Below are 25,885 nucleotides of genomic sequence, written 5' to 3'. Positions count from 1 at the left end.
GGCTCCAATGGTTAAGCGCCTGCCTTCTGCTCAGGTCATGATCCCAGGATCCTGGGATCAAGTTCCACAATGAGCTCCCTGCTCAGCAGGGAGTCCGCTTCTCCCTCTCTCTCTGCCTCTCTACCTGCTTGTGCTTTGTTTCTCTGTCTCTTTCTCTCTCTCTCTCAAATAAATAAGTGAAACCTTTAAGACAATTTTTTTTTTCAATTTTGAAAACACCTAGCACATGGCCCAGGCCGTGTTAGCACACACACACCCGCGCCGTTTCCCTTATCTGCTGCACACACAAACGCACATCCATCTGCAGCTTCTCTTTGAGATCCCCAAAAGACACAGATTCTGCCTCTGGAGCTGTGAATGTGGACACAAGCCCTCCTTTCTCTGGATTTCTATTTCCTCATCTATGAAGGAGCAACTGGGTCACTGCTCAAAGATGAAAATCATCGGGTCTCTCAAGGATGGGTTCCATTAGGTCCTGGGACAAAGGGGTCCAGTCCTTCTAAGTTTGGGTGACAAGCAAGCTGTACTGACACAGGGGGCAGCCTGTGCTCCCTATACCACTGGGCCTTGGGCTTGAGCAGAGGAGCGTCCCAGAACCCCAAGTGGGAGACAGGAACAAGTGACAAAGGTTTACTTATGGGACACAGACCAATTTCTCTCTTTCAACCTCCAGACTTCTTGCCAAAGGTTTTTATTGGGCTTTTCATTTGTATGTCATTTTTTTGTTCAGTTTTTGTGTCCATGGAAGCTGAAGGGCAAGGACGCCGGCCGGCCAAGTGCACCTCCACTTAGAGCTCCTTGTCCCAAGGCCACGGCCCGCCTCCACCCTCTCCGTCTCTCCAATATAGTTTCCCATCAGCTCAGGCTCGGCAGCAGCGCAGAAAGATCTTACCAGTTGCACACAGGGTGGGTTGGGCTGTGCTTCGAGGCTGTAGAAAAGTCTCCTGGAGCCAGGATGGAATCCAGCCCAAATAAAGAGGGCAGATGAGCGGGGCCAGGGGCTGGAGGCTGGCATGTCACTTACAGGTGGCATAGTAGAGCACACGCCCATTGATGTGGTCGCGGATCTGCTCCACGCGCTTCTCCAGCCCCGTCAGGTCTGCCGAGCGGAGCTTGATGGCCTGGCTCCCCCGAAGCAGCTCGGACTCCATGTCTGAAGGCAGATGGAGGGCAAGGGGGGTTGTGGAAGAGCTGGTGAGACACCCAGAGCCTCCCTACCCTTCCTTCTTCACCCACTCACCCAGAGGCAGCACCTGCAGGAGAAATCACCTGCTTGGGGGCGGGAGCCGGTGGGGGCAGCTGGACACTGAGGCAGCTCTTGGCTCTCCACCCCTACCCCACTCTTATGGAAACCAGACCCAGGAAGCCCCTACCCTTCTCCTCTGCTCTACGCGCTCTCAGTTGTCCTAGACTGACAAAGCAAACCACTGGCATCAAGATTAGCAACCTAGAACTGCTGGACTCAGCTGTGTCCCACCAGGGATCCTCCAGCAGGCACCACAACCACAGAGCCGGCTGGGGTACCAGAGTTCCCCTGCACTTTCCCTTCCCTAATTACCACTCCAGATAAATCTAGTGCCCCCCTGGCCCCCGCTCTGGTCCAATCTGTATGCCACCACTAGATTATGCACAGGGCATGTGGGGGACTCCAAAGTGACCAAGTGCAGCCGGACCATCCTGTCAGCCTAGGCGAGAGGCCTCTCTGCCACACGCACGGGGACTGGCACCGGCCTCAGCCTGAACTCCCCCAGGAATAGGGAGGGAGTGTGTGGCCTCACAATGCTCCAACTTTAGACAGCTCTAGCTGCTCAAAGTCTCATGAAGCCGGAATCTGACCACTTCTGCTTCCCCTCGGTTGTCTCGGGTCCGTCTCCTAGGAGTAAATGGGGAATATAGCTCTTCTGCCTCCCACGTGGAAGTCTTAGAGATGTCTGAGACCACACCTTCTCAGATGAAATCTCCCTAGTTCCTTCACCCACTCTGCACCTGATGTCACTACGAAGTCTCTCGACTCCCAGCCCTGGTGGCGCTCCCCGCAATAGGCACAGACTTGTCAGCCCCCCCCCCTCCGCTGAACACCACCCACCAGGTGAGATCCCACAGGCATTGGGAACAGTGGTGCTGCTGGCCAGACATTCAGCCACTGGCCATCTCTCCGGGCCTGCGGGCTGATCAAATATTGAAATTTTCGCAGCTACCGCTGTGTTCCCCATCCCCAGGACCCCCAACACCCACACATGATCTTCCCCAAAATCCTGCCATGAAAGGTAAAATCCTGTCAACAGGTAAATGCCTGTTCCATTGCTACAATCGGAACCTTTTCTGATTCATAGGTGTGTGACACACCAGTTACTAAAGATTTCGCATGCTTTGTATTTATCTGCCCTTTGGGCGGTAGCAAGACACCCCCGACTTCCATGGAGCTTAAAATCACTCGGAACCCCTGGGTTTTTTCCAGGTGACTAACAATTCATATTTGCTTCTCACTCCTCAATTTTGAAATGTTTTATCATTTGAGCGCTTATAAAAGGTTTTCAGGTACATGAGCCACTAAGAAGCCAGGCCTCACCTGAGCTGTACTTGTGAGCCTGGGCCCAAATAAGGCCAGAGTGGAAGGTAACACTTCTCTTTCATGTCACCCTGCTCGGTTCAGTGCATCCTCTCAGCCTTCTGAGATAGCCATAGAATGACTGGTTCTCTTACCTAAAGGATTAATGACCTGTTGTCGACAGGTCTGATGAACAAATCCTTTATCTTCGCATAAAACACTGATGGACGAGGGCAGGGTGGGCACTGACGCAAGCCTTGGCAACCCCGTCAGGCTTAGCAGCTCACCCTTCTGGGATGGCTGGCCGCAGCCTCCAGCCTACCTCGTCAACTCACCCGCCCAACCTTCCCAGGGTGTCCACCTGCCAGCCAAACAGATTCTTGTCTGTTTTCTCTGAAATTCAGAGAAATTCTGTTTGTGGCGTTTGCTGGGCACACCAGGGCAGTGACCCGTCATCACATCTTAGAGACTGAGCCCAGTTCCTGGAAATCCCTGCTCTCACATTGGAAGAACCTCAGAACCCTTTTTCTTTTCTTTTCTTTTTTTTTAAGATTTTATTTATTTGACAGACAGAGATCGCAAGTAGGCAGAGAGGCAGGCAGAGAGAGAGAGGAGGAAGCACGCTCCCTGCTGAACAGAGAGCCTGATGCGGGGCTCGATCCCAGGACCCTGAGACCATGACCTGAGCCGAATGCAGCGGCTTAACCCACTGAGCCACCCAGGCGCCCCCTCAGAACCCTTTTGACAACAATTTTTTATTGTCCCTGCTATATTCAAAACCTTTGGATGGTTCTCCACTCTCTCCCCTCTCGTGCTGGCCCCGAGGCCAGCCCTGTGGACCCAGCCACACTGACCCCATGCTGCTTCTCTCCCAACCATTCCGACCCTCTTCACCCCTTCTCTCCTGCTGGGTGCTCCTGCCCCCCAGCCCCAGAACATGTCTTGTTGCTTCCCCTCACCCTGTCTTAAAGTCCCTGCTTTTCCTCACAGCCTCCCCCAGGCCTACGTCAAGTCTTATCTCTTCTGAATATTCCCTTCACCGAGCACTTCTCTTGACAGAAACGTCCGTCCACAGAGTACTGATCATGCAGGCTCCCGTCACAGACCCCCTTGTGCTGCTGGGTAGTTCCAGGCATCTTGCAGGGGACCAGGAAGATGGCCCCGTCTGGACTGCAAGCTCCTGAGGGCAGCACAAATCTTACAAGCATCTCCTCAGTCCCCACAGCCCCATAATCGTGCCTCCTAGTCCCTGGGCACCTGGGGAAGCCCCACTGCTCTCGCCCCCTCAGCACAGCCAGCTCTGACAAGGCCGGGCCTCAGAAGCCCTGGGCTGGGACCTGCCTCCCGGGATGCCAGGAGTCCAAGCCCCAGCAGCGTCCCCTCACCTTTCATCCTGTCCATCATCTCCATGGTCTCCCCAAACAGCTCCTCGGCCTCCGTCTTGACGCTCAGGATCCGGCTGCCCTGCGCCCCCAGCATGGGGCTTCGACCCAACTGGTCCTTCAACTCAGCGTATTTTTGCTTTAGTCTGTCGAATCCCTGAAAAAGGGAAAACCACCTCAGGGCCATAAGCAGCAGCACCCAAAGTTCTAAAGACCTTTCACTAAAGCACGCAACAGCACTCAAATCCATATGCCAGGGGGTGGCTCTGGCCTGTGAAAACCCCGAGACCCCAGGCCGTATCTTCCTTCATCCGCACGTCCCTCCCTCCATCTGCTCCTGTCCTTGCCCACCCAGCTCCGGGCACCTAGTGGTCACTTGGCAGTGTACTCGGCAACCAGGCCGCTACTGACCCTGACCATGAATGCCGAAGTTCCTGGTACACTGGAGACCCAGAGGAGGGCCCTCTCATTGCCTCTCTGACACAATTCTGACAATGGTGGGGGCACAGGTTAGGTTAAGTCAAGACTGCCTCTGGGCTGGGAAGCCACAGCAGGGGACAGGCTCTGGATTGGATGTCAAGGGACCTGCTTTGTAGGTGAGTTTGGGGCCAGAGAATGTGACCCCTCCCTCTGGAAAAAGAGAGGGACTGGACTAGATCATTTGCAACACCACTGAACTGACTCCCCAGAGGTGGCCCGAGGTGGGGTCCAGATGCCAGGCCAGGTCAGAGTGAATCCTGAAGCCCTTTCTGAGGATTCTAGAATAACATGTTCTAATCGCTTCTGAGCCCAGGGTCTCAGATAGCATACAGAGTCCTCTCCTGCTCAGGACCCTCACCCTGGCTGGTTCTGCCCAGAACAACCTCCACCCGCCCTCACCTCCTGGGCGCTCAGTGCCCGCTGCTCAGCACCCTCCGTGAGCTGCTGGGCCCTCGCTGCCTGCTCCCGCTGCTGCCTGGCCCTGCGGCTGAGCTCCTCCATCCGCGCCCGGAAGTCTCTCAGCTGCGACGTCATTCCAGCCACCAGTCCTTCGGCCGGCCCCAGGACCTGCTGAACCTTGGTGGGGAGAGAGACCTGGCTTGTGGCAGATCTCCTAAGCAGCAGCCTTGTCCTTCTCTGGCCCAGCTCATCAGGTAGCAAAAACTCTCTCCAAGCAGGATACCACTATTGTCCCCTTGCTGATCCCCTCTCTCTCTGTCCCCTGGCATCCAGGCAGCCCCCTCCCTCCCAGCTCAGCCAATCCCTACACACACACACACACACACACACACACACCCTGCTGCAGCCCAGAGCCCACCCCTGGCCTTTTCCATCAAGCCTCACAACCAGAAAACCAAGAGCTCCAAGCCACGCCCATAGGCCCATAGTTCATAGTCTTCCCTCTTTAGGTCCCCTTCCAGGTCACTTTCTGGCATTTTCTGTATCTTGGGCCTGAATCTGTCTGTTCACCCCCAAATCCAGTGGAAGGAAACCACACCCCTCACCTCCGCAACCCTCTCCTGAATAAGCCGAAGGGAACGGCTGGTGCCTTGCATGGTGTCCTGAGCTTCCTGGAGTGCCACCGTGCCCTGCCGGAGGTTCCCCACCACATCCTCCACCTGGCTCTCCACAGCGTGGGCTCGGCTCCTGCGGCAGCGGGGGGAGGGGAGCGGAGGTGAGGGAAGGAGACCAGTGAATGAAGAGATGCGTGGCTCTGCTCACCGACGAGCTCAAGAGACTCTCCCTCCCAGCCAAGACTAGAAAGGGAGCCCTAACACAGCAGCTTTTCCATCCCAGGATCTCACCAAGCAGACCTGGGCAGTGGGAGCGTTATGTCAGAGAACCCCTTTGGCGTCACCAATATGGAAGACAGGGTGACCCTGGACACCGTTTCTCACTTCACCACCCCCACCATGGTAAGCACCCCTCCTGTCCCCCAGCCCTCTACACCCGTCTGACGTGTACAGATTCTTTACCCTCTGCCAGCAACCCAAGGAGTCGGGAAGCAAAACCCCAGTCCAGCCCTGGGCAGGGAGAAGCACAGGCCCGGGGCCCCGGGCCATACCTGGCCTGCTCGGCCTTCATCTGGAGCCTCTGGGCCCGAGCAATGTCCTGCTTGGTCTGAGACAGCACCAGGTCCACGTTGGGTAGCCTGGCGGCAATGGCCTGGATCTCATTCATCTTGCGCAGGACCGTGGCCGAGTCTGTGGGCAGCCACAGAGCCAACACGGCCTCGCTGACCTCCTGGATGGTGGCCGCATCGGTGTCTGAGTCTGAAAGACAGCCATCCATCAGATCCCAGAGCCTCGCCACCTCCCCAAAGATCAGGGGCTTCTCCAAGCTGAGCAGATCCATGGGAAGCACCCACGTGCCTCTCTGCCCTCGGCCACCCAAGGAGCTGCCGCACTCTTGCAGGGACACTCAGGGGCCCGTTCTCAGAACTTCCGGGAACGCTGTGGAGGTGGCGGGGGGTGTGGGGGGGAGTCTGTGGGCACAGCTGTGGCAGCTAAGTGTCTGATGCCACAGGAAACTGCTGGCTGGAGAGAAGGAGGAGCTGCCAGGCAGCTGGGACTGAACAATGCCTACAGCGCGAACAGCAGCAGCCCTACGCTGGGGAGAGCGGCCAGAGCCGAACTGCTTCCTTGGCAAGCAGACTCCTTCCACACACCCCTCCCCAGGCCAGTGTGCTCCTTTGTGCAAAGGCAGAGAAAGAACATCGGGTCTTTGCTCCAGTGTCACCTCTCAGAGAGGCCAAGCCTGGCCATGCGATCTAGAATCACAACCTTCCCCATGCCGATACCCCTTACTCTCCTCTGTCTTCTCCCTAGCAATTGTTGCCTCTCACACGCCGAACCCTTGCTCACCTATCTGTCTCCCGTTACCCGGCTAGAAGCCCTGTGATGGCAGGGACTGGGCGTCCTGCATATCCTCGGCCCCGGCCGCAGTGCCTGACCCTCAGAGGCACTTGGTGTTTGTAGAGCCAATGAATGATTCAAAGACCTCCATACCCAGGCTTCCCCTCTACTCTTCAAGCAAACTGGCTTCAAGTCAAATGGCTCCTCTGAGCTCACTTTGCAGACCTGTGAAATGGGTCATGGTCCTCAACCCGAAAGGACAAAATCCAACAACCAGTCAGCAAGGATTTTATAAGCCAACTCCAGCTCGGAGAGCAAGGTCAGAAGTACAGATGTGGCATCTCCTCCCTGTCTCTCCTGTTCACTTTTATAGATCAAGGGACTGATGTGGTAGGGGAAGGGGGCACCTGACCACCTGGGTGGTTTGTCCTGGGATTTGAGGCCAGCACGTGGGGAACTGAGACTGAAAATCAAAACAGACTCAATCCCTGTCCTCACAGAGCTCAAAACAGACAGGCACATAACCAAGGACGGCCAGCCTGAGTGCCAACGGCGAGCACAGGGGCTCAGAGGACTACTGGAGGGGTGCCCTAACCCAGTCTGATGGGAGGGTGGGGGGGGGTCCTGGGGAATGGGTCATCTAGAGGATTCTTAGAAGGGGGAATCGGACTTTGGTCTGGAGAAGTGAGGCAGGGAAGCAATCCAGAGAGAGGGAAAACTTTTTAAGCAAAAATTGTGTGTGTGTGTGTGTGTGTGTGTGTGTGTGTTTATCCATCTAATAGTACAATCATCTAGAGTGTGGGCAGCAGAGTGAGAAGACTCCTATCTGTACTCCCTCCAACCTGGATGCCCTTTGGCAGGTTCCTTAACCTCCCTGTGCCCGAAACCCTCCTCTGCAAAGTGGTAGGCAACCAGGACTACGTCATGTAATACCCATGAAGCACTTAGAACGGGGCTGGGCACTTAGGGAGAACTCAATAAGCGTGAGCGATGATTTTGTGAATTCCTTTTGAGTTCAATGGAAACTCAAAGAAAGGAAAGACTTTTCTTTTCCTTTCGTGGGAAAGACCACGTGTCCTCCTTCCCCCACAGGCCTCCCACATATACCCCCACAATGACCCTGTACACGGCAGCATCCGGTTAGTACCTGTGCCCCTGCACAGTTCTCTGCACACCAAATCCCACTGCCGTGGAGACTGCTAGAACTGCCCTGGGCCCTTCACAGGCATCACGCTTCCCTCAGACCCTGCTCCTTCTCCCTGTCCCTGGCCCCGTCAAAGGACCTGATCTGAGACACACGTACAGTTTATAGGACAAGAGGGACTCCCCGCTGATCCACATGAGCCCAGAGACTTCCTAACCTGCCTCCCACCCCCCCGGTCAACGACGATGTCATTCAGCATCACTAGGCTCTGCATCGGGGAGGATTTCCTTATCTGCGAGTCCAAGCCCCAGACTTGGGCCTGCCCCTTCATCCTTGTTTCCGGAGCAACACCTCCCTGCATCCACTCTCCCCCATTCTGGGGCTCCCCGGGAGGCTGACTCCAGCCTGGCCTCGGACAAGCCACGGCTACAGACCCTCCCCACCCCTCTCCAACCTGCCCCCCACACCCAGGCAGGAGCTGGGGCTGGCTGGGAGCAAAGGCACCGCAATAGGAGCAGAGAAGAGCCTTGTCGTCACACCAAGGCTTCGGCTCCTAGGAACTGGGCTCCCGGCCAAGTAAATTCCCGGGCAGGGACCAGAAATCTAATAATATGGAATACTACCATCCCAGTTTGCAGAAGCGAAAGATGAGGCCAAGAGGAAAGCAACCCACCCTGAGTCCTATCCAGGGAGCTTTCCGCTCCTGGGCCAGCAAGAGAGGGGATCTGCTTCATTCACCCCTTCAACAAGATGGGGTGCTTTTCTGTGTCTGGCTTATGCTGGGTGCCAGGGACACAGTGAACAAGGCAGACAGCCATCCCTTTCCCCCTGGACTTTAGAATCTAGTGGAGAGGCTAACGATACACTCATACACAAATGGATTCAACAACCACAGGCTTGGAGCAGTGTGAGGAAGGTTAGACCATGAGGGTCGGACGCTGGGGGGGCGCGGGGGGGGGTGGAGGAGGACCAGATGGGGTGGTCGGGAAAGGCGGCTCTGGGGAGATGGCCTTCTCATGGAGCCATGAGGGTAAGAATCAGCATCCTTGGAACGAGGATTCCAGGCCGAGAAAGCACGTGTCCTGTCTCTGAGGCTGGTAAGAGTCAGCTTGGTCAAGAAAGGGCAGGAAGACACAAGTCCACACCCAGGAGGGGCACAGAGGCCACAGTAACTCCAAGAATGAGGGAAAGGCAGGGAGGAGTTCGGGATGAGGAACGAGAACACCTGAAGGGCTCTGGCAGTTAACCGGGGGGCGGGTGGGGGGGGAGCCTGGCCAGGTGGCCCGGAGGCGACGGGAGGAGGCAGCGAGCTCGATGGAGGGACCAGAGGGTCCAGCGCCAGGCAGGAGTCCAGACATCAGGCCAAAGGAGGGTAAGGGCCAGGCTCACCTGACAGGAAGTCCCGGACCTGCTGGATGAGGAGCCGCAGGCGCCTGACGTCCTCCTCCATCTGGGAGCGGCTGGCGCTCACCTGGGTCTCCAGGTGCTGAGCGTCTGACTGCACCTTCGAGGCGGCTATCTCAGCTGCCTTGATCTGCCAGCACATGCCATAGGTCAGCCGCGGTCGAGGCCCCGAGAGTGCCTCCCAGCAGCCCTCAGGGATTCTGTGGATACCCGCTACCCGCAATCTACCTGGGAAACACGGGGCGCTAACCTGGTTTGGCTCTGGAAGCAATGATGGGGAGTCAGGTTAAAAAGCCCAAATCACTGGCCCCCCTCCTCGACCTCTCACTTGCTGTGGGGCCTCAGACAAGTTACTTAACCTCTCTGGACTTCTGTCTCCTGACTTGTGAAATTAAAACTGACTTGCCCTGGGGGCTCTATCGCCTTAGCCTTGACCGACGTGTGCCTGCCCTGCCGTGGCTTCACCCACCATGTGCCGGGTCTGCTGGAGCTGGGCGTTGAAACCCTGCAGTTGCTGTGCCACCTGCCCCGCCATCCGGAAGGCTCCACCCGCTCTGGGGAGGGCACCTCTGCAGTGAGGGCCACATGCTGTGCCATTGTCTTGAGGACACAGCTCTCCAGGGCACGCTCCTGGGGTACAGGCCGCCTGCCTGGAGCCCCCGCAGAGCTGTGGAGAGAAGGGAGCATCAAAGAGGGTACCCAAGGCTCTTCGACCACCACTTCCAGCCCACACCCCAGGAACAAACAGCCAGACGTCTCCATGGCAACCAGGCACCAAAAAACGTGTTTCCTTAGCAACCACTGAGCACACCGTGAGGGGCCAAAGATCAGGATGGGTGGGGGCGTGGGGCAATTCACACTGCCCCAGGAGGAGGCACAGCACCAGCTGGCTTGTGACAAGCTGGAGCAGGGATGTGGGGTTCCATGCTTTGAGTCACCTTGTTGATGGTGGGTGTCAGATCAGGCAAGGAAGCCATCTCCAGCCTCAGGGCCACAACTTGGGAACCGCTGACTCCAGCTCCTCCTCCCAGCTGACCCTCCAGCCTCTCTGCCTCTCTCCAGCTGTCCCTGAGCTGTACGAGCAGCTGGAAGCTGTCGGAGACCTGCTGGTCAGCCTGGGAAGACCGCTGGTAGGCTGCACTCAGCACCCGGAAGGCCCCTGGGGGAGGACAAGAAGGGAACTGAGCCACCCAGGCACCCCCAGGCCTGGAGATGGAGAAGCAGCAGGTGCAGGGCTGAGGCGGGGCTCAGCCTCCCGGGCACCTGAGCAGCCCTCCTCACCCAAAGGATTCGCGCCGCTTATCCTCTCAAACTGGTCCTTCTTGCTCTGATACGTAATGAGGAGACGATTGAAGCTTCTGTCCAGATTCTTCACGTCTTCTGAGAGGGACAAGGCCTCCTCTTCTCCAGGCAGATCAGGCTGCAGGCCCTGGAGAGTCTGCCTGTGATAGGAGAAGAGATTTCACGAAAATTTGGGAGAGGGCCTGCTTCCTCAGAACCTGCCAGCCCCTGGAGAAAGCTAGCTCTCTGAGTCAGGAAAGAGAGAAGTCTTCAGCAAAGGCCACAGAACGTACACTCCACAGGCTGAGGAGGATTCTGCAGGACAAAGGCCAAGAGAGCCGGCCCCGGTTCCCTCCATCCCTCAGCAGGCAGATCACAAAAACCTCTCCTTCCCCTACTTGTGTGACTCTACCATCCTGAGCCTGCCGCACTTTCCCAGAGCTGGCTTCCATGAGCCCCTCCTCCTTGAGTCGCTCGCTGCTGGCTGACATCGGCTCCACCCCCAACACCACCTGCTTGCCAGGCTCCTAGGTCTCTCCTCCGTAGCCCACACCTCCCCATGAGCACCCACAGCTGTTGGGGGGGGTGGTCTCCACCCAAATGGGGTCAGGATCCACCAGCCCTGGCCCACAACCATTCAGCTCTCCTCTCTCCCCATCCCCTTTGCTGGTCTACCAACCGCCAACTCCCTCCCACAAGCTTTGCCTTCCTTACCCACAGGCTTTGCTCTGGCACAGAATGTCCCTCCATGGACACCCTTCCATGCCTGCTTTTTCAGCCTACCAAACACCAACTCAGTTCTAAGACGCAGGTCAATCCCACACCTGGATGGTTCTGGGCACTGAAAAATCAGCTAATGCGTGGGGAATGCAAACTAATTATAGAAACTTCCAGAACCAAACCTAAGAAGGCGCCTCTGCTGGTAGGAAGGAGGCGTGGGTGGGACCGCTCCCATTCCAAAGGCAAATACAAGTTATTTTTAGAGCCCCTGCCTCTCAGATGCCCTGCACCCGGGTGACTAATCCCAAGCTGACTCTCTCCCACGGGCAGCACCGGGCACTTGAAAGAACACTGGGGCTCCTGCTCGCACTCAGAGTCCCAGCTCTGCCCCTTAGTGGCCACGTGACTGTCCCACACCTATCTGTGCCTGTTTCCCCACCTGTAAAACGAAGTAATGGCACCCAACACACCAACCTCACAGACTGCTGTGATCGTTCAAAGAGAGCGTGCTTGTGAGAATGTTCTGTAAACCGTAAAGGGCTGTGCCAGCGGAATGAAGGACCAGCGTGCGCCACTTAAGTGAACCTGCATGATGGAATTCTTCTGGGTGCTGGGCAGGGAAGGGGAAGTTTACCTGATAGAGAAAATGGTGTTGGCCACCTGGGACACCTCCTGCTCGGTGACCGAGGGACGGGAGAGGATGGCTTGGATCTGCTCCATCTGGCTCTTCGCATCCGCGATCCAGGAGGTGAGGCCAAGATCCTCCAGGCCCTGCCCTGGCCACAGGCCGGCGGTGGCATTGCGGACGCCACTGAGGCGCAGGGCCTGGCTCCGGAGGTCGGCATCGTAGATCTGGAAGCAAGGGTGGCAGGCCACGCACACCGGGTAGCGGTCACAGTAGCCTCGCTGGCACTGGTCACAGCGGGGTCCGGTCAAGCCAGGACGGCAGAGGCAGCGGCCTGAGACCTTATCACAGCCTGGGCCCTCGGTTCCCCGGAAGTCACAGTCACAGGCTAAAACGGGAAAAGATGGCGGTCAGGGTGGGGGCTCAGGAACCAAAGGCATGTGGTGGGGAGAGCCTGAAGCAAGGTCCGACCTCAGGGCCCATTGGAACTCAGGACTTGGAACAGCAGACAGTCAAGGCCAGAGCAAAATCATGGCAAGGGCAGCAACAAAAGCATGTCCTCACTTAGCACCTACTGTGTGCCAGGCACCGCCCTCAGCTAGACACCCGCCAGCTCGCACAGCCCCTCTGTGACAGAGTCAACCACGCTCCTTCCCCCACATGTGTAGACGGCGACAGGCACAGGGATATTAAGTGCTATGGGCCCTCAGGAACCCGAGGCCATGGGGACAGCTGCTGGCCCAGCCACTTGGCAAGACAGAGGCCACGCTAAGACCAGACCCGGGTCTGCACGCTCCAGGTCCCACGCTCCTGTGGCTGCTTGTCAAAAAGACTCTGGGGAAACCACACCTCTCCCCTCAGGACTCACTTTCTCCATCTAGGAGGAAACTCTTCCCCTCCCTGCTGCTGCCCCAGAGATGGCTTCTGGGAAGTGCTGTCTCAGGGAAACAGGGAGGGAAGCCATCCCCCACCCTCCAGTCAGGAGAACAGGGGGCCCTGAGGCTGGCTGGAGCAGTGGCGGGGAACACACGCTTTCAGGGGGCTGCCAGGGCCCCCCCACACACACTCCACTACAGGATGTCCTCCCATACCACAGACCCTGCCGCACACCCTCTACGCACTGCCCACCTACGCGCTCACCCCCGGAGCCCCCGCGTCCCCCCACTCAGTAAGGCACCCACCACGGCACGTTGTGCCAGCATCTCCGTACGTCCGGTCGGGACACTGGCGTATGGCTGCGGCGCTGCACGTCAGGCCACCAAACCCTTCTCGACAGGGGCACTGGCCTGTGAACTGTAGGGGGAGCACCGTGAGGGAGCGTCCTGCCAGGCCCGGCCGTGTCCTGGTATCGGGGCCTGGGTCCCAGATCCCTGCTCAGCACACAGGGTCCAGGATGCGCTGACCCCTCTCCGCAGAGAGGGGGTGCCCCCGAAACAAGGGCACCTATTGAGGGATGGGCTGGGATGCCAAAGCCCCGAATGGCTCGAGGAAGGCTCAGATCCACACCAGGAGGGAAATCCGGTGGCCTCCCCAAGGAGAATGGGGCAGAAGCAGCCCAGTCTGACTCTCGGCAGCATGCAGGGGAGACAGAGGCAGGTGGGCAGGCCCCCTTTCCCGTGGAGGGACCCAGGGGACCACTCCCTCCTGTACCTGGTTGCACTGGGGGCTGAGGGAGTTGTGAGGGTCACAGGCACACGGCTCACAGCCCCGACCGCTGGCCAGCTTCCAGTGGTAGGGAGCACATTGGTCACATTTGGGGCCCACCACGTGGGGCAGACACAGGCACTGCCCACTCTCCTCATCACATGGCATGTCCCGACGAGACCCCAGGACGCTGCAGTCACAGCCTGCAGGACAGAGGGTTACTCCGCTCACAAGCCCACCAAAGCACACCCCTAAGGGACACACATCAGGGAGAGGACCCGGCCTGGGTAAAGAACCAGGCAGGGTTGTTCTTTCCAGATAACCTGACTGACTCAGGAGGCCTGACTGGCACCTGACCACCAGCCCGCCCTCCCTCCCTCCAGCTGACTCAGGACCACCTTCCAAACCAGTCCTACACTGCCACCTGCTGGATGTCCAGGACACGGCACCCAGCCCGCAGCATACAGCCTTGTGAGCTAAGTCCGGTGGCTGGGGGCCCACCTCACCCTCCCCTTGCTATCCCAAGCTGGGTCCCCCTACTCACGGTGACAGCCCTGCGGGTTGGCATAGGTGAGTCCTGTAAATCCTGGCTTGCACAGGTCACAACGCTCTCCCTGCACATGCTCCTTGCACACGCACTGCCCGGTCCCTGGGTCACAGGGAGCTCCCGGCACCGCCCCATCGGGGTCACACTCACAAGCTGAGAGATAAAAGCAGCCACCACAGTGAACATAAAGAGGAAAAGCAGAACGTGAAGAGCAGACTGTAGAAGCTAAACTGCCTGGTTCAGATCTTTATTGCACCACTTACAAGCTGACAACCTTGGTCAGGTTACTTAACGCCTCTGGGCCTCAGTTACCACATCTCTAAAATGGGCACAATGATACAACTCTCAGAGACTCCCTCTGAGGAATAAATGAGTAAATGAAAAGCAGGTAGAACAGTGTTTGGCGCATGTTAAATACTATCGACGTTCTTTCCCAAACGACTGCTGTGTGCCAAGCGCTGAGCTGGGCACGCTTGCCTGTTGCTCTGTGTCACCCTCATGACAGCCCGGAAGGGTGGGGACACACTCCAAGTCACACAGCAAGTAACTGAGGGAAACAGAAGTCGGCTTGCCTTTCTCACTCTTTCCATACCCCAGCGACGGCAACGGAAGCGAGCCAGCGCTCTTCCTCCCCACACCCAGACCTCTTGCAGGCCTTGCAAAATGCAGATTCTTCTTCTATCAGAAAAAGTCCTTTGTGATTAACCTCTCCTGATTCAGATCAGTTCGGTCCACTCTGCTGTGTGTGAACACACCGGCCTTGTGGACATGCTAAGTCACTCCTGGCTGTTCCACGTTCCTTCGGGAAACATTTCTTCAGCATCAGCTATGTGATTGTCATGGTGCTAGAGCCTGAGGATAGAGGATGTAATCCCTGCCCCAGAGGAGTTCTCAATATTGAGGGGAGGTGGGGAGAAAAATACAGAGCAAACCACACTACCATATGGTAAAAACAGTCACATAAATGTGGACGAAGGGCTTTGTCTGCCTCTGTCGTATGTGTTTCCATTGCCAAACAGTGTGTGTGTTTCCTGAAAGCAGGAACTATCTCTTCTATCTACTTTTGTCTCTCCTATGTCCAAAATAAGAGCTACCTAATTATCAACTGACTGACTGATTGACGACCCAGAGAAGCTAAGTGACTTGCTTAGAAGTGCACAGCTAAGTCAAAACAACTGCCCCCAAGTCCTGACAAACAAGCAAGGCTTCTTGCTTCTTGAGGGCTCATGTATTCCCAGGGAGAGTGTGGATGGACAATACCTGGGTCCCCAGAGGCCTACTCACGGATACAGGTCTCCTGAATGGGAGCGCCAGGACGCCGGTTGCGGAAATAGTGCAGCTGACAACGCTCGCAGTTCTTGCCCTCAGTGTGGTCCCGGCAGTTGTCACACACACCTCCATGTGTCCCCTGGCTCGCGGCAAACACAGCTGGGTCAAAGTGACAGGTCTCTGAGTGCCCGTTGCAGTCACACCCTGAAAAAGGAGATTTCCGGGGCTGACCGACAGAGCAGCCCTGCTTCCGTCCACAAAGCACGTTCCACACTAACACACTGGCATCTAACTCTTGCAACTCTGCAAGATGTTCAGGTCTAGAAAATGCGGAAACTGAGGCCTAGGGAGGCTTGTGTAACTCATTTAAGATTATATGCCCAGTAAGAAAGCAGACTAGAGTAAAAACCCAGGCCTCCTAACTCCCAGTGTGGGGACTAACCCAAGAATAACACCCATGTGGGACCAAAAAGGGAGCCCTTTGAATGATCCATCCCAACCCCCAACCACCACTGCCCCCACGGATCTCCTGCTGGGTCACAGCCTCTCTCTGGGCCAGGGACCCTTATTTCTCCCAATTGTGCAGAGAAAGGCCCTGACTCCAGGAGGCCCTCTGAAGTAAGGAACCAGATACGTCCTACACAGGACAAGGCAAGTGGAAGGGCATCAGTCCATGTGGCATCAGGAGCACGGACCAGCCTTGGTCCCTCTGGGCCTGGCTGAGAAGAAGGTTTGGGGAGGCAGAGAGTAGCTGCAACCCAAACTCTCCATCCCCACAGAATAAGGAGAGCTTCCCTTACAAGTGTGTGATCAAGGTTAGATTTAAATAGTAAAGAATAGTTTCTCCCGGTGTCCAGGTGAGATCACTGAGGCCCAGAGGGGCCAGCAACCCCCCCAACCACTACAGGGGCAGGGGTGAGTCCGGGACCCTACGCTGGCATTCATGGGGGTCCTGGTCATCTGCAGGTCTCCAGGGCTGATCGTTGTAGAAGGGTGCACAGCGTTCACAGTTGGGGCCGGCAGTGTTGTGCTGGCAGACACAGACATCATGGACCTGGGAAAGGGGCCACCAGTTAGCAAGAATCATTCTCAAAGGAATGTCCCAGCCAGCTCCCCGCCCCCTCCATCCCCCACCACTCAGGGTCCAGACTCCCCACCTCCTCCAGTCTTCACTCAGCTCCAAGGACACTCCCAGCTGCCTTCCTGTGTGCTGTTGTATATGTGTGGCTGTGTGTGTGTGTGCACACATGTGTACATGCATGTGCCTGCCCTTGTACTCTAGCTAGGCTTTTTAAAGCTCATTCCTGGGGCACCTGGATAGTGCAGTCAGTTGAGCCTCTGACTCTTGGTTTTGGCTCAGGTCCCGATCTCAAGGTCGTGGGATCAGCTCCACATTGGGCTCCACGCTCCAGGCGGCGTCTGCCTGGAAATCTCTCCCCTTCTCCCTCTGCCCCTCCCCCTGTGCTTGCTCTCTCTCTCTCTCTCTCTCTCTCTCAAATAAATACATCTTTAAAAAATAACTAAACAAAAGCTCATTCCTTGCCTTTGGACATCCCCCTGATGCCCAGTCCAAAGCAGCACCTGGAAGGTGCCCAGACACCCTTATTGGCAAACTCTGATTCCAGAACTTTGTGGGCCCTCTGGAGATTGATGTTCTAACAATCTTTGACCACGGCTGCTTGGATAATGGGTCTGTTATGATCAATTGTTACTAGACTCATTAAGATACAAAGACAGAATAGCTATTACGTGCTCACTGTCTTCTGAATTAAGCCCGACACCCTCAGCCTGGCAGGCAGGACTTGAATGGCGTCTGCCCCAACGTCACTTCCCCTTGGAACAGCAGGGCCGAGCTGCACCTCCAGCTGTACCCCGCGCAAGCCATGTTTCCCCACCTCTTGGCCTTTACTGATGTTTTTCTTCCCGCCCGGAATTCCCTTCTTCCTCCCCTCACCAGCGAGATCCTGCCGGCTGGAAGGGCACCTTCTCCACCGGGCCTCCCTGGTTCCTCCACTTCCATGGATCTCAACCCTGGATGTAACTCCAGTCATGGGGGAAGCTTTTTTAAAAAATACCATGGCCAGGCCCAATTCAGATCCACAGCTCAGGGACAAGGCCCAGACATCAGAACACTTTAAAGCAGTGATTCAAGGGATGGGGGTGCAGCCAGATTCGAGAGCCCCTGGGGCTGGGCGTGCCCCGCCCCTCCTCCTGCAGCCCCCGGAACACTGTTTTCCTCATCCGTCAGCACTGAGTCCTCTGCCGCCTGTGTTCTGCTCCTTCATCTCCAGGCCCTAACGGATGACACATTCCTGGAGCTGGTCCCCTTCTGGCCTCCTCTGCAGCCCTGGGCAGGGGCTGGCCCAGCCGTGGGAAGGATGAAGCTGCCCAGGGCCCCCGGCACCTGTGTTGCCCTCGCAGGCCATTTTACCATGACTGCCTTGTGCCCCTCTACCCCCAGGGCAAATGAGCTCTCGATATTAACTGAAGAACGAAGAACCGATGCTCCAGAAAAGCGAAACGACAGTTTCCTCCACCTCGGAGCCCAAGGTTCTCTCCCCTCTCTTAATGGTTCTCACATTTCCTTTCCTAGCAAAAGCACCAGGGTTGCTGGTGAAGCTAGAGCTTCCCTTCCCATCTCCGCCGCATTAGAGTCAGCGGCTCTGGGGTAGACTGAGCAAGATGGGAGACTCTCTTCTCTCACCCAGCCCCGGACCTCGCCACTAGGTGGGACTAGAGTCCCCAAATCAGTGCCTCTCCACCCTGGCAGCGCTGAGAATCCCCTGGAAGCTTTAAAAAAACAATTAAAAAAAAAAAAAGGGAATATCTAAGGACAGAGCTCCCCAGGAAATTATAGCGTGTAGCCAGGACTGAGCAGCATCACCTTAAGCTCCCCGCGAGACCCACAGATGTGCTTACAGGTGACTGAAAATCAAGTCGTCCCAAGCCAGACGGAAAGCTTTGGAAGGGCTACAAAACTCTGCTCTTTGAAGGAATCATTACTTAGACTCCACTCTCACTAAAATGTTAAAGACCCAAATCTTAAATTGAGCGCCCTCCCCTCTTTTATAGGGGCCCCCAGAATGTCCGCTGTGGTCTGGCTCTCTCCCCTCAGCCCTTCCCACCAGAGGCTGTCACCTGCTCTGCAGCGGAGGGGCCAGCAGAGGCTCCGGGCTGAGGGGCGCAGCGGTCGGCGTGGCCATGGCAGAAGCAGCTGCCTAGCAGACGCAGCTGGGACACGGCGTAGTAGGCGCTGGGGGGGTAGTAGCCTCTCTGGGGCACAGGGGCCAGCCTGGTGAAGTTGACTCTCAAGTTGGTGATCTCCCCCAGCTCTGAGAGGGGGCAAACAGTAAGCAGGAGGGGGTTGGGCAAGGGAAAGGAAAGAAAGGAAGTTAGATGCACAATCAAGTCTCCTAGGGCAGGATGAATAAGGAAAGGAATTCTGATTTCACCACCCCATCTGCTCAATGGAATAAACCGGGTAAGTATTACATCCAACCATGTGACAGAAATAAGAAAGACCAGGGAATTTCTGCCATCCAAGTTCCAACCGACCAACCGTTTCAAGTCCCAAGTTTCAAGTTTTGCTCCCTACCCGCAGTCCCACCACAAGCAGGAGGAGTAATCACACTGACCTTGAATTTTTTGACTGTGAGTGGCTGGAATCCCAGAGGCTAAATCCATAATGTTAAGTTGAACCTACAGAGAAAGGGGGAGGGAAGATCTGGGGAAGAGGTAAACTTGGGATACCCCAAGCTCAGAGGAAGGCTACCTTCCCACCAATCCTCCATCCCTGTCTCATGGCTCAAAGATCCTTCTCGCCTGGAACCCTGAACAGACCATGGATATGAGGCCTGCCGAGCACCCTGAGGGAGTGAGATGGTCACTGGGCCCTAAATGTGTGTGTGTGTGTGTCTGTGTGTGTGCATGCACACAAGTGTAGATAACTTCTCTCCACTGAGAAAAAGGGATATCCCAAGAATTTCCTGATTTCCTTGGGTCAGAAATAATAGTAAGATGTACAGTGTATGGGGCGCCTGGGTGGCTCAGTGGGTTAAGCCGCTGCCTTCGGCTCAGGTCATGATCTCAGGGTCCTGGGATCGAGTCCCGCATCGGGCTCTCTGCTCAGCAGGGAGCCTGCTTCCTCCTCTCTCTCTCTCTCTGCCTGAGTCTCTGCCTACTTGTGATCTCTCTCTGTCAAATAAATAAATAAAATCTTTAAAAAAAAAAAAAAAAGATGTACAGTGTACACATGAGGGTTTAGGGGATACTAATTTTGCAAACACCTCGGATGAATGAGAAGGCCCAGGGCCCAAGGATTCATGGATGTGGTCACCACCGCTCTCCAGACAACCCTGATTTCCACGATGCTTTCCCTTTTTCATAAAAACAGCTCATTTTGTGGGACTCCAGAGTCTTTATGACAGCCCTCCACAAATCGGGAAAAAGTCCTGTGTTCCACTCTGGAGTCTAGGGAATGTGGTTAGTTAACCTGGGTGTGGGCTGCGCTGTAACTCAGGAGGCACCATCCACAGGGAGCTAGCTGAGCACTGGGTGCAGGGAGAGAGCCTGAACCAGAGAAGGGAGGTCAGAACCTGCAGCCTCCCTCAGGGGCTGGGGAGGGGAAAGGCAGCTAGGCAAGAATCCTACCCCAGGTGCGAGGCGTCAGGGAGAGAGTTCTGAGCTGCTTCTAGAGGCAAGTTCTCTGTTTCTCTCTCGGGGCTTAAGTTCCAGTGACCCGGACCTATGGCTTGTACCTGAATTTTCCCAAGGGCCAGATGGAGGGATTAAACTGAGAAAGCGCTTTCCTCTGTTCAGCCCTATCCAGGTGAAATCAGAGCTCGAACTCAATTTGTGTAATTTGCTCACCTGAATCTAAACTAACCATCTCAAAGTCCTCCCACTGCAGCAGAAGGGATTTTACCCTTTCCACGATGGGCTGTGCCAAGCAGCCGGGGGCAGCGGCTAAGCAAGAGGGCAGGGTTGGGTGACGCAGTGCCCTCGACATGTTTTTAAATATTGCTCCTGAGCACCAAAGGGGACAAACAGAAAATATTCTGGGAGTGGCCAGGGAGCACAGGAGACAGCAAGGTGCCCTGAGGGGCCGTCTCTTCTCCGGGGGCTGGGGGACTGTGGGAGTAACGTGGTGGCAAGGACCGCCCCCCCCCCCCCCCCCGCACCCTGCCACACACACACAACCATGTGCCTCTTTTTCAGAGTCCTCTCTACCTACCTTCCCCCCATCCGGGCGCCCGCTGGGCCTCTGGGGCAGGGACTGGCACCGGACATCGTGCCAGCTCTGGGGCTGGCCCTGGCGGACCCGGGGGAAGGTGGAGGTGCAGTCAGCTGCCAGGTACTGGTACACCTTCCAGGTGTTTCCGAAGTCCGAGGAGCGCTCGATCAGCATCCCAGCGGGCATGGGCCCCTGCGGAGACAAAGACCAGGTAGGGGCCTTGTGGACTGGCCGGAAGGGGCCACCAGAGAGACACATCACCAAAATGGGCAGGGAAATGCACAGGTGGTTCCCCCGAAAGAATCACAGTGAGGGAAGGAGAAGGGACGCGGGAGGGGCAAGTGGGCTTCAGGGTTTCCGGGTCCAATTCTCCTGACAAACACTGGCCCCCTCTGATTTCCCCCATGGGAACCGTGGACACCAAGAGAAAGGTGATCTACACTCCACAAGAATGCGATCCTTGCTCAGCCCACCACCCAGCAGTCAGGCCAGAAAATTATCCCACAGCCAAACGTCCGGGCCCTCCAACCCTCTCTACCCACCTCAACTGACAGGGTATCCTAGCTGACTGTCTGACCCCCGCGCCCCGCGCCCCCCATCCCGGGTCTGCATTACGTAAAGATGAAGGACAAGCCTCTCAACAAGACACATGGGGCCCTTCCTCCCCCGGGGGAGACCACCCATGTCTGGGGCTCTCAATGCTGTCTCTACCCTGATGGCTCCCAGGTTCGGAAACCCAGTCTCCAAACACATCCCACACCAGGCCCTGTCTCCAGCTTCACCACCCATCCCCCTCACCTCTCTCCCGCAGGTGCCCCCCGACCTCCCTGGTGTTCGCACCCACCACCACACACCACAAGGATGGCGTCACCCTCTGAGAAAAAACCTAGACCAGCTTCCCACTGCTCTTGTTTCTCTAGCTTTATTGAGAGAGTATTGACATATATGTAAGTTTCAGAGGCACAGTGTGATGATTTGCCCCATGTACGTACCGCAAAGTGATTATTGTCATAGTTACACATCCATCCCCTCTCGTAATTCCCAATTTCTGTGTGTGGTGGTAACATGTAAGATTTCCAGTTTTCTAAGACACTGTTCAGTACAGTCCCCACGCTATACACTAGATCTCCAGGACTTACTCAAGTTATAGCTGGCAGTTCGTACCCTTTGACCAACATCTCCCCATCCCCTGCCCCTGGCACCTACCCTTCTAGTCTCTGTTTGTGTGGGTTCAGTTTCTTTAGATCCCACATATAAGTTTGTCTGTCTTTGACTTATTTCTCTAAGCGGGATACCCTCAAAGTCCACATATGTTGCCACAAAAGCCAGGATTTCCTTCTTTTTTATAGTTGACTATCCCATTGTGGACAGACGTATGGACAGGGCTTACATTTTCTTTGTCCGTTCATCAAAATGAACACTTAGCTTGTTTCCATGTCTTGGGCTGTGAATGGTGTGACAATAAACAGGAGGGTAGAGATATCTCCTCAAGACAGGGATTTCATTTCCTTCTTGCATATACCCAGGTGGAATTGTCAGATTATAGGTTTGTGGAGGAACCTCTGTACTATTTCATTATTTTCATTGGTGGCTACATCAATTTACATTCCCACCCACAGTACGCAAGGGCTCCTTTTTCCCCACATCTTCACCAACACATACTTGTGTCTTTTGGATCGTAGCCATTCCAACAAGGATGAGGTGACAGACCCATGCCATTTTGATTTGCATTTTTCTGATGATTACTGGTGTTGAGCATCTTTTCATCGGCCTGCTGGCCATCGGTATGTCTTCTTGGGCGAGATGTCTATTCAAGTCCCCTGCCCATTCTTGAATAAGTCTGAACTCCTGACCAGGTCCTGTGCTATGTGGGCCTGTCTCCCCAGCAAACCTCAGGCCCTTTGCACCTCCACCTTTCCAAGCCCTCAGCTGCACCACGCTCCTTCCCTCCTCAGAGACTTCGTTCAGGTTGCTTCTTCTGCCTGGAACGCTCTTCCCCCTTGTGGGCTCCTTCTCATTTTCTGTTCTTAGCTTAAGTGTCGCCTCCTCCCAAGATTTTTCGTACCGATCTAGCACACATTCTTCGGCCCACACTCTGCCCACCTTACCCCATTCCAGCATTTTGTTTGTTTCCTTCATAAATGTCACCACAATTTGCAATCATCTGGCTTGCTGCTTCTGATTCCTCTCCCCCTAGACCAGGGTTTCCCAGCCTTTGGCTCTGTTAAGATTTGGAGCTGGCTAAATCCTGTGGGGCTGTCCCAATCATCACAGGACAATTAGCAGCAATCCTGACCTATACACAGGAGGTAGCATACCCATAGTTGTGACAACCAAGAATATTTCCAGAAATTGCCAAATACCTTGTTTGAGAGCTACTACAGTAAATCACAGGTCCCCCTGTCTGTCTTGCTCCAGGGGCACCCCCAACATCTGGCACACACAAGGCACTCAGTCATTCATTGAATGAAGGCACGAAGCTTTAGTCCACTTCCCTCCTCCCCATTAATGTCTGCAAACTCATCTCTCACCAGCCTGCAGCTTCCCACGTCCCTACTTCTCACCACCATATAAACATTACCCCTCCAGACCCTATATATGCGTTCCTTTGACCAAGCCCACCCCCCTACCATTACGTACCTTCTTGCCTCTTGCCTCTCCCCTCCAGGCCTTTGCACTTTATGGGTGGTCCTCTTTTGCCAAGAATAAACTTTGCCCTTTGCCTGACTATCAGTGTCCTACAATGGCTCACCTTTTCCTGGGCATTCTGCAACTCCCCCCCACCCACCAAAGACAGATCAAGTTGGACACCCCTCTGTGTTCCCAGCCCCATTTCCTACCAATATCAGAGCACCTGTCATACCTCCTCATCAGTCCTGTCTTCCCAATATAAACTAGAGCAATGTGAGAACCATGACTTAGCTTTGTTCATCTTTCCACCCCAGGCATCTGTCCCCCGACCTAACATACAACCAGTGCTAGTATATGTGTAGCAAGAACAGACAAGTAAATGAATGAGTAATGCACACAGTGTAACTAACAATATCCATCCAGATGAATGCTGCCCTTCAAAGGTGTCCCCTTTAGACACGGCATTTATTCAAGTGATACTGTCATTTCTCAAAATACTTTTGACCTTTTCTTGAAGAGAGGATCTCAGTGCTAACTTTCGGAGCCAAGGAAGAAATCAGATCGTATCACTTTTTATGCACAGCTCATTTTAGCTCCTGAAAATGATATCACCCTTCGTGCTCACCCAATCTTATTAACTGAGCTTGATCCTTAAATATTTGACTATTTCTGGAGAAAGAATAAAATCAAATCTTCTCAAAAAAAGGCAGGGGGGGGTGGCTATGACAAATGAACAAAAATGTTCCCTCCCAAAGGAATATCTCAGGAGGCTGGTCTAAAAGCAGAATCCAAAAGTTACTCTGAGATGTGACAGCAGTGAATGGCCCATCAAGGGTGCTGCTCCAAAGCACATCTTTCATAAGGATGGGCCAGTCACTGGCTGTTTGTTAAACTCAATCTCATCAGCAAAAGCATTAAACATACCAAGAATATATGTATACGACTGCATGATAACTGACCAGGCCCAGTGGAACTTGTACTTGGCGAGCTGAATGAATCAGATGGGCTGAGGATGGAGGATACAGAGAGAGAACAGATCCATAACCACGGCATGGCCAGGACAGGGGGCCTGGAGGTGCCACTGTGCTCCCAACAGTGGGCCTCTTCTGTCACCTCGACCCAGACTCAGGGTTAAGTGTCCCCTCAGTGTGGAGAAGTGGAGCCCACCTCCTCATCACCCAAGCCTGGGGAGACAAGGACACTGTGCTCTCCCTAAGCCCAAGCCCACATGCCCCTGGGTCCCCCCTCTTCTACCCACTGCCATCCCCAGGAAGCAAACCTTAAAATCCATCATGATGTCTTGAAGCTGGAACCTCCTGTCCAGGTCCAACTGCAGAGAGACAGGGTTCACATCTGGAAGGACCAAAAGTAGAACCTTTAGACCAGAGAAATTCTACCTTCCCAGCCCAAAAAAGGCTCTGGACTCTACTAGCTCTGGGAAGTCAGAAATGCTAACATCCATCCTCTGGTTTCCCTCTCGAGAGGAGCGGCACCAACGTGCTTCTCCCTGTATTTCCTACTCAAGATCCCACCTGTCCTTGGCCAGATTTCCTTCCCATCATCTCTTGATGACCCTAACACACTAAAGGATTTCAACGTGTCTATTCTACAAGCTCAACTCCTACAACAAGCTCGCTGCAACTAAGTAGGGGGAAATAAAGGCATTCTTCACTCTTCTTACTCTTTCCTCAACTTCTAGCAACTTCTTCTACCTACAACATCAGAGAGGCAGAAGGTCTGTCGACCACGCATGTCCTACCGCCATAAGAAATGCCTGGGACACCCAAAAGGGCTCCCGGGTACCCCCCAACCACCTCCCACACTGTGGGACCTCCCACAAGTTTAGACCCCTGGAGGTGGCCAGAGCTCACCATTCTGTGACTGCCACCAGCGCATGGGGCCAGAGGACGAAACCACATTCTCCACTCGGTGACCGTTGTAATTATGAGGCAACCTAGAGTCACACTTGCAGCATTTCATCTGCCACTGTGGGAGAGGGAGTCGACAGAGTCTTGTAAGAGGGGTCCAGGCAGGATTCCCCTCCTGCATCCTGAGAGCCTAGAACTTCTCCTATGTAAAAATCTTACCCCCAGGGATCCACTGGTTTCATTCACACCATTGGAAGGATTAGCATCTTAAAACAAGGCTACTGGTCATCTTTGAGTATAATTCTTTTGTGCTCCTCCTAACATATAGATAAGTGAATAATGAATAGGCATTATTGCCAGGAAAAAGGTGTTGGGTGGCAGAAAAACACTGGTACCGAACATTGCCTCAAAGAGAAACTTGAGGGGTACCTGGGCCTCAGTGTCTTAGTTAAGAATCTGACTCTTGGGGCGCGTGGGTGGCTCAGTGGGTTAAAGCCTCTGCCTTCAGCTTAGGTCATGATCTCAGCAGGGAGTCGGCTTCCCTTCCTCTCTCTCTGCCTGTCTCTCTGCCTACTTGTGAACTCTGTCAAATAAATAAATAAAATCTTAAAAAAAAAAAAAAAAAAAAATCTGACTCTTAGAGGTGCCTGGGTGGCTCAGTGGGTTAAAGCCACTGCCTTCAGCTCAGGTCATGATCTCAGGGTCCTGGGATCAAGCCCTGCATCAGCCTCTCTGCTCAGCAGGGACCCTGTTTC

General features: G+C 55.0%; 1 protein-coding gene across 4 annotated transcripts in view; it reads right to left on the bottom strand.

Annotated features, from left to right (window-relative positions):
• Window positions 1–675: 675 nt before the first annotated feature.
• Window positions 676–25,885, bottom strand: part of LAMB3 (laminin subunit beta 3) — a 48,716-nt gene continuing 23,506 nt past the window's right edge. For all 4 annotated transcript variants that reach the window (XM_059147059.1, XM_059147060.1, XM_059147058.1 and 1 more), the window contains 20 exons: window positions 25,134–25,248; window positions 24,542–24,615; window positions 20,632–20,823; window positions 19,034–19,097; window positions 18,537–18,730; window positions 16,332–16,452; window positions 15,414–15,602; window positions 14,127–14,282; window positions 13,589–13,785; window positions 13,120–13,231; window positions 11,948–12,326; window positions 10,594–10,754; window positions 10,251–10,471; window positions 9,782–9,979; window positions 9,298–9,442; window positions 5,975–6,182; window positions 5,415–5,556; window positions 4,810–4,986; window positions 3,934–4,087; window positions 676–1,153 (listed from right to left, as the gene is read on the bottom strand). In XM_059147059.1, the coding sequence (XP_059003042.1) occupies window positions 1,017–1,153; window positions 3,934–4,087; window positions 4,810–4,986; window positions 5,415–5,556; window positions 5,975–6,182; window positions 9,298–9,442; window positions 9,782–9,979; window positions 10,251–10,471; window positions 10,594–10,754; window positions 11,948–12,326; window positions 13,120–13,231; window positions 13,589–13,785; window positions 14,127–14,282; window positions 15,414–15,602; window positions 16,332–16,452; window positions 18,537–18,730; window positions 19,034–19,097; window positions 20,632–20,823; window positions 24,542–24,615; window positions 25,134–25,248 (3,336 nt within the window). In that variant the 3' untranslated portion in view covers window positions 676–1,016. The remainder of the gene's footprint in view (window positions 1,154–3,933; window positions 4,088–4,809; window positions 4,987–5,414; window positions 5,557–5,974; window positions 6,183–9,297; window positions 9,443–9,781; window positions 9,980–10,250; window positions 10,472–10,593; window positions 10,755–11,947; window positions 12,327–13,119; window positions 13,232–13,588; window positions 13,786–14,126; window positions 14,283–15,413; window positions 15,603–16,331; window positions 16,453–18,536; window positions 18,731–19,033; window positions 19,098–20,631; window positions 20,824–24,541; window positions 24,616–25,133; window positions 25,249–25,885) is intronic.

Source organism: Mustela lutreola, chromosome 14, assembly GCF_030435805.1.
Source record: "Mustela lutreola isolate mMusLut2 chromosome 14, mMusLut2.pri, whole genome shotgun sequence".
Classification (NCBI taxonomy): domain Eukaryota; kingdom Metazoa; phylum Chordata; class Mammalia; order Carnivora; family Mustelidae; genus Mustela; species Mustela lutreola.
This window is presented reverse-complemented; position numbering and strand designations above follow the sequence as displayed.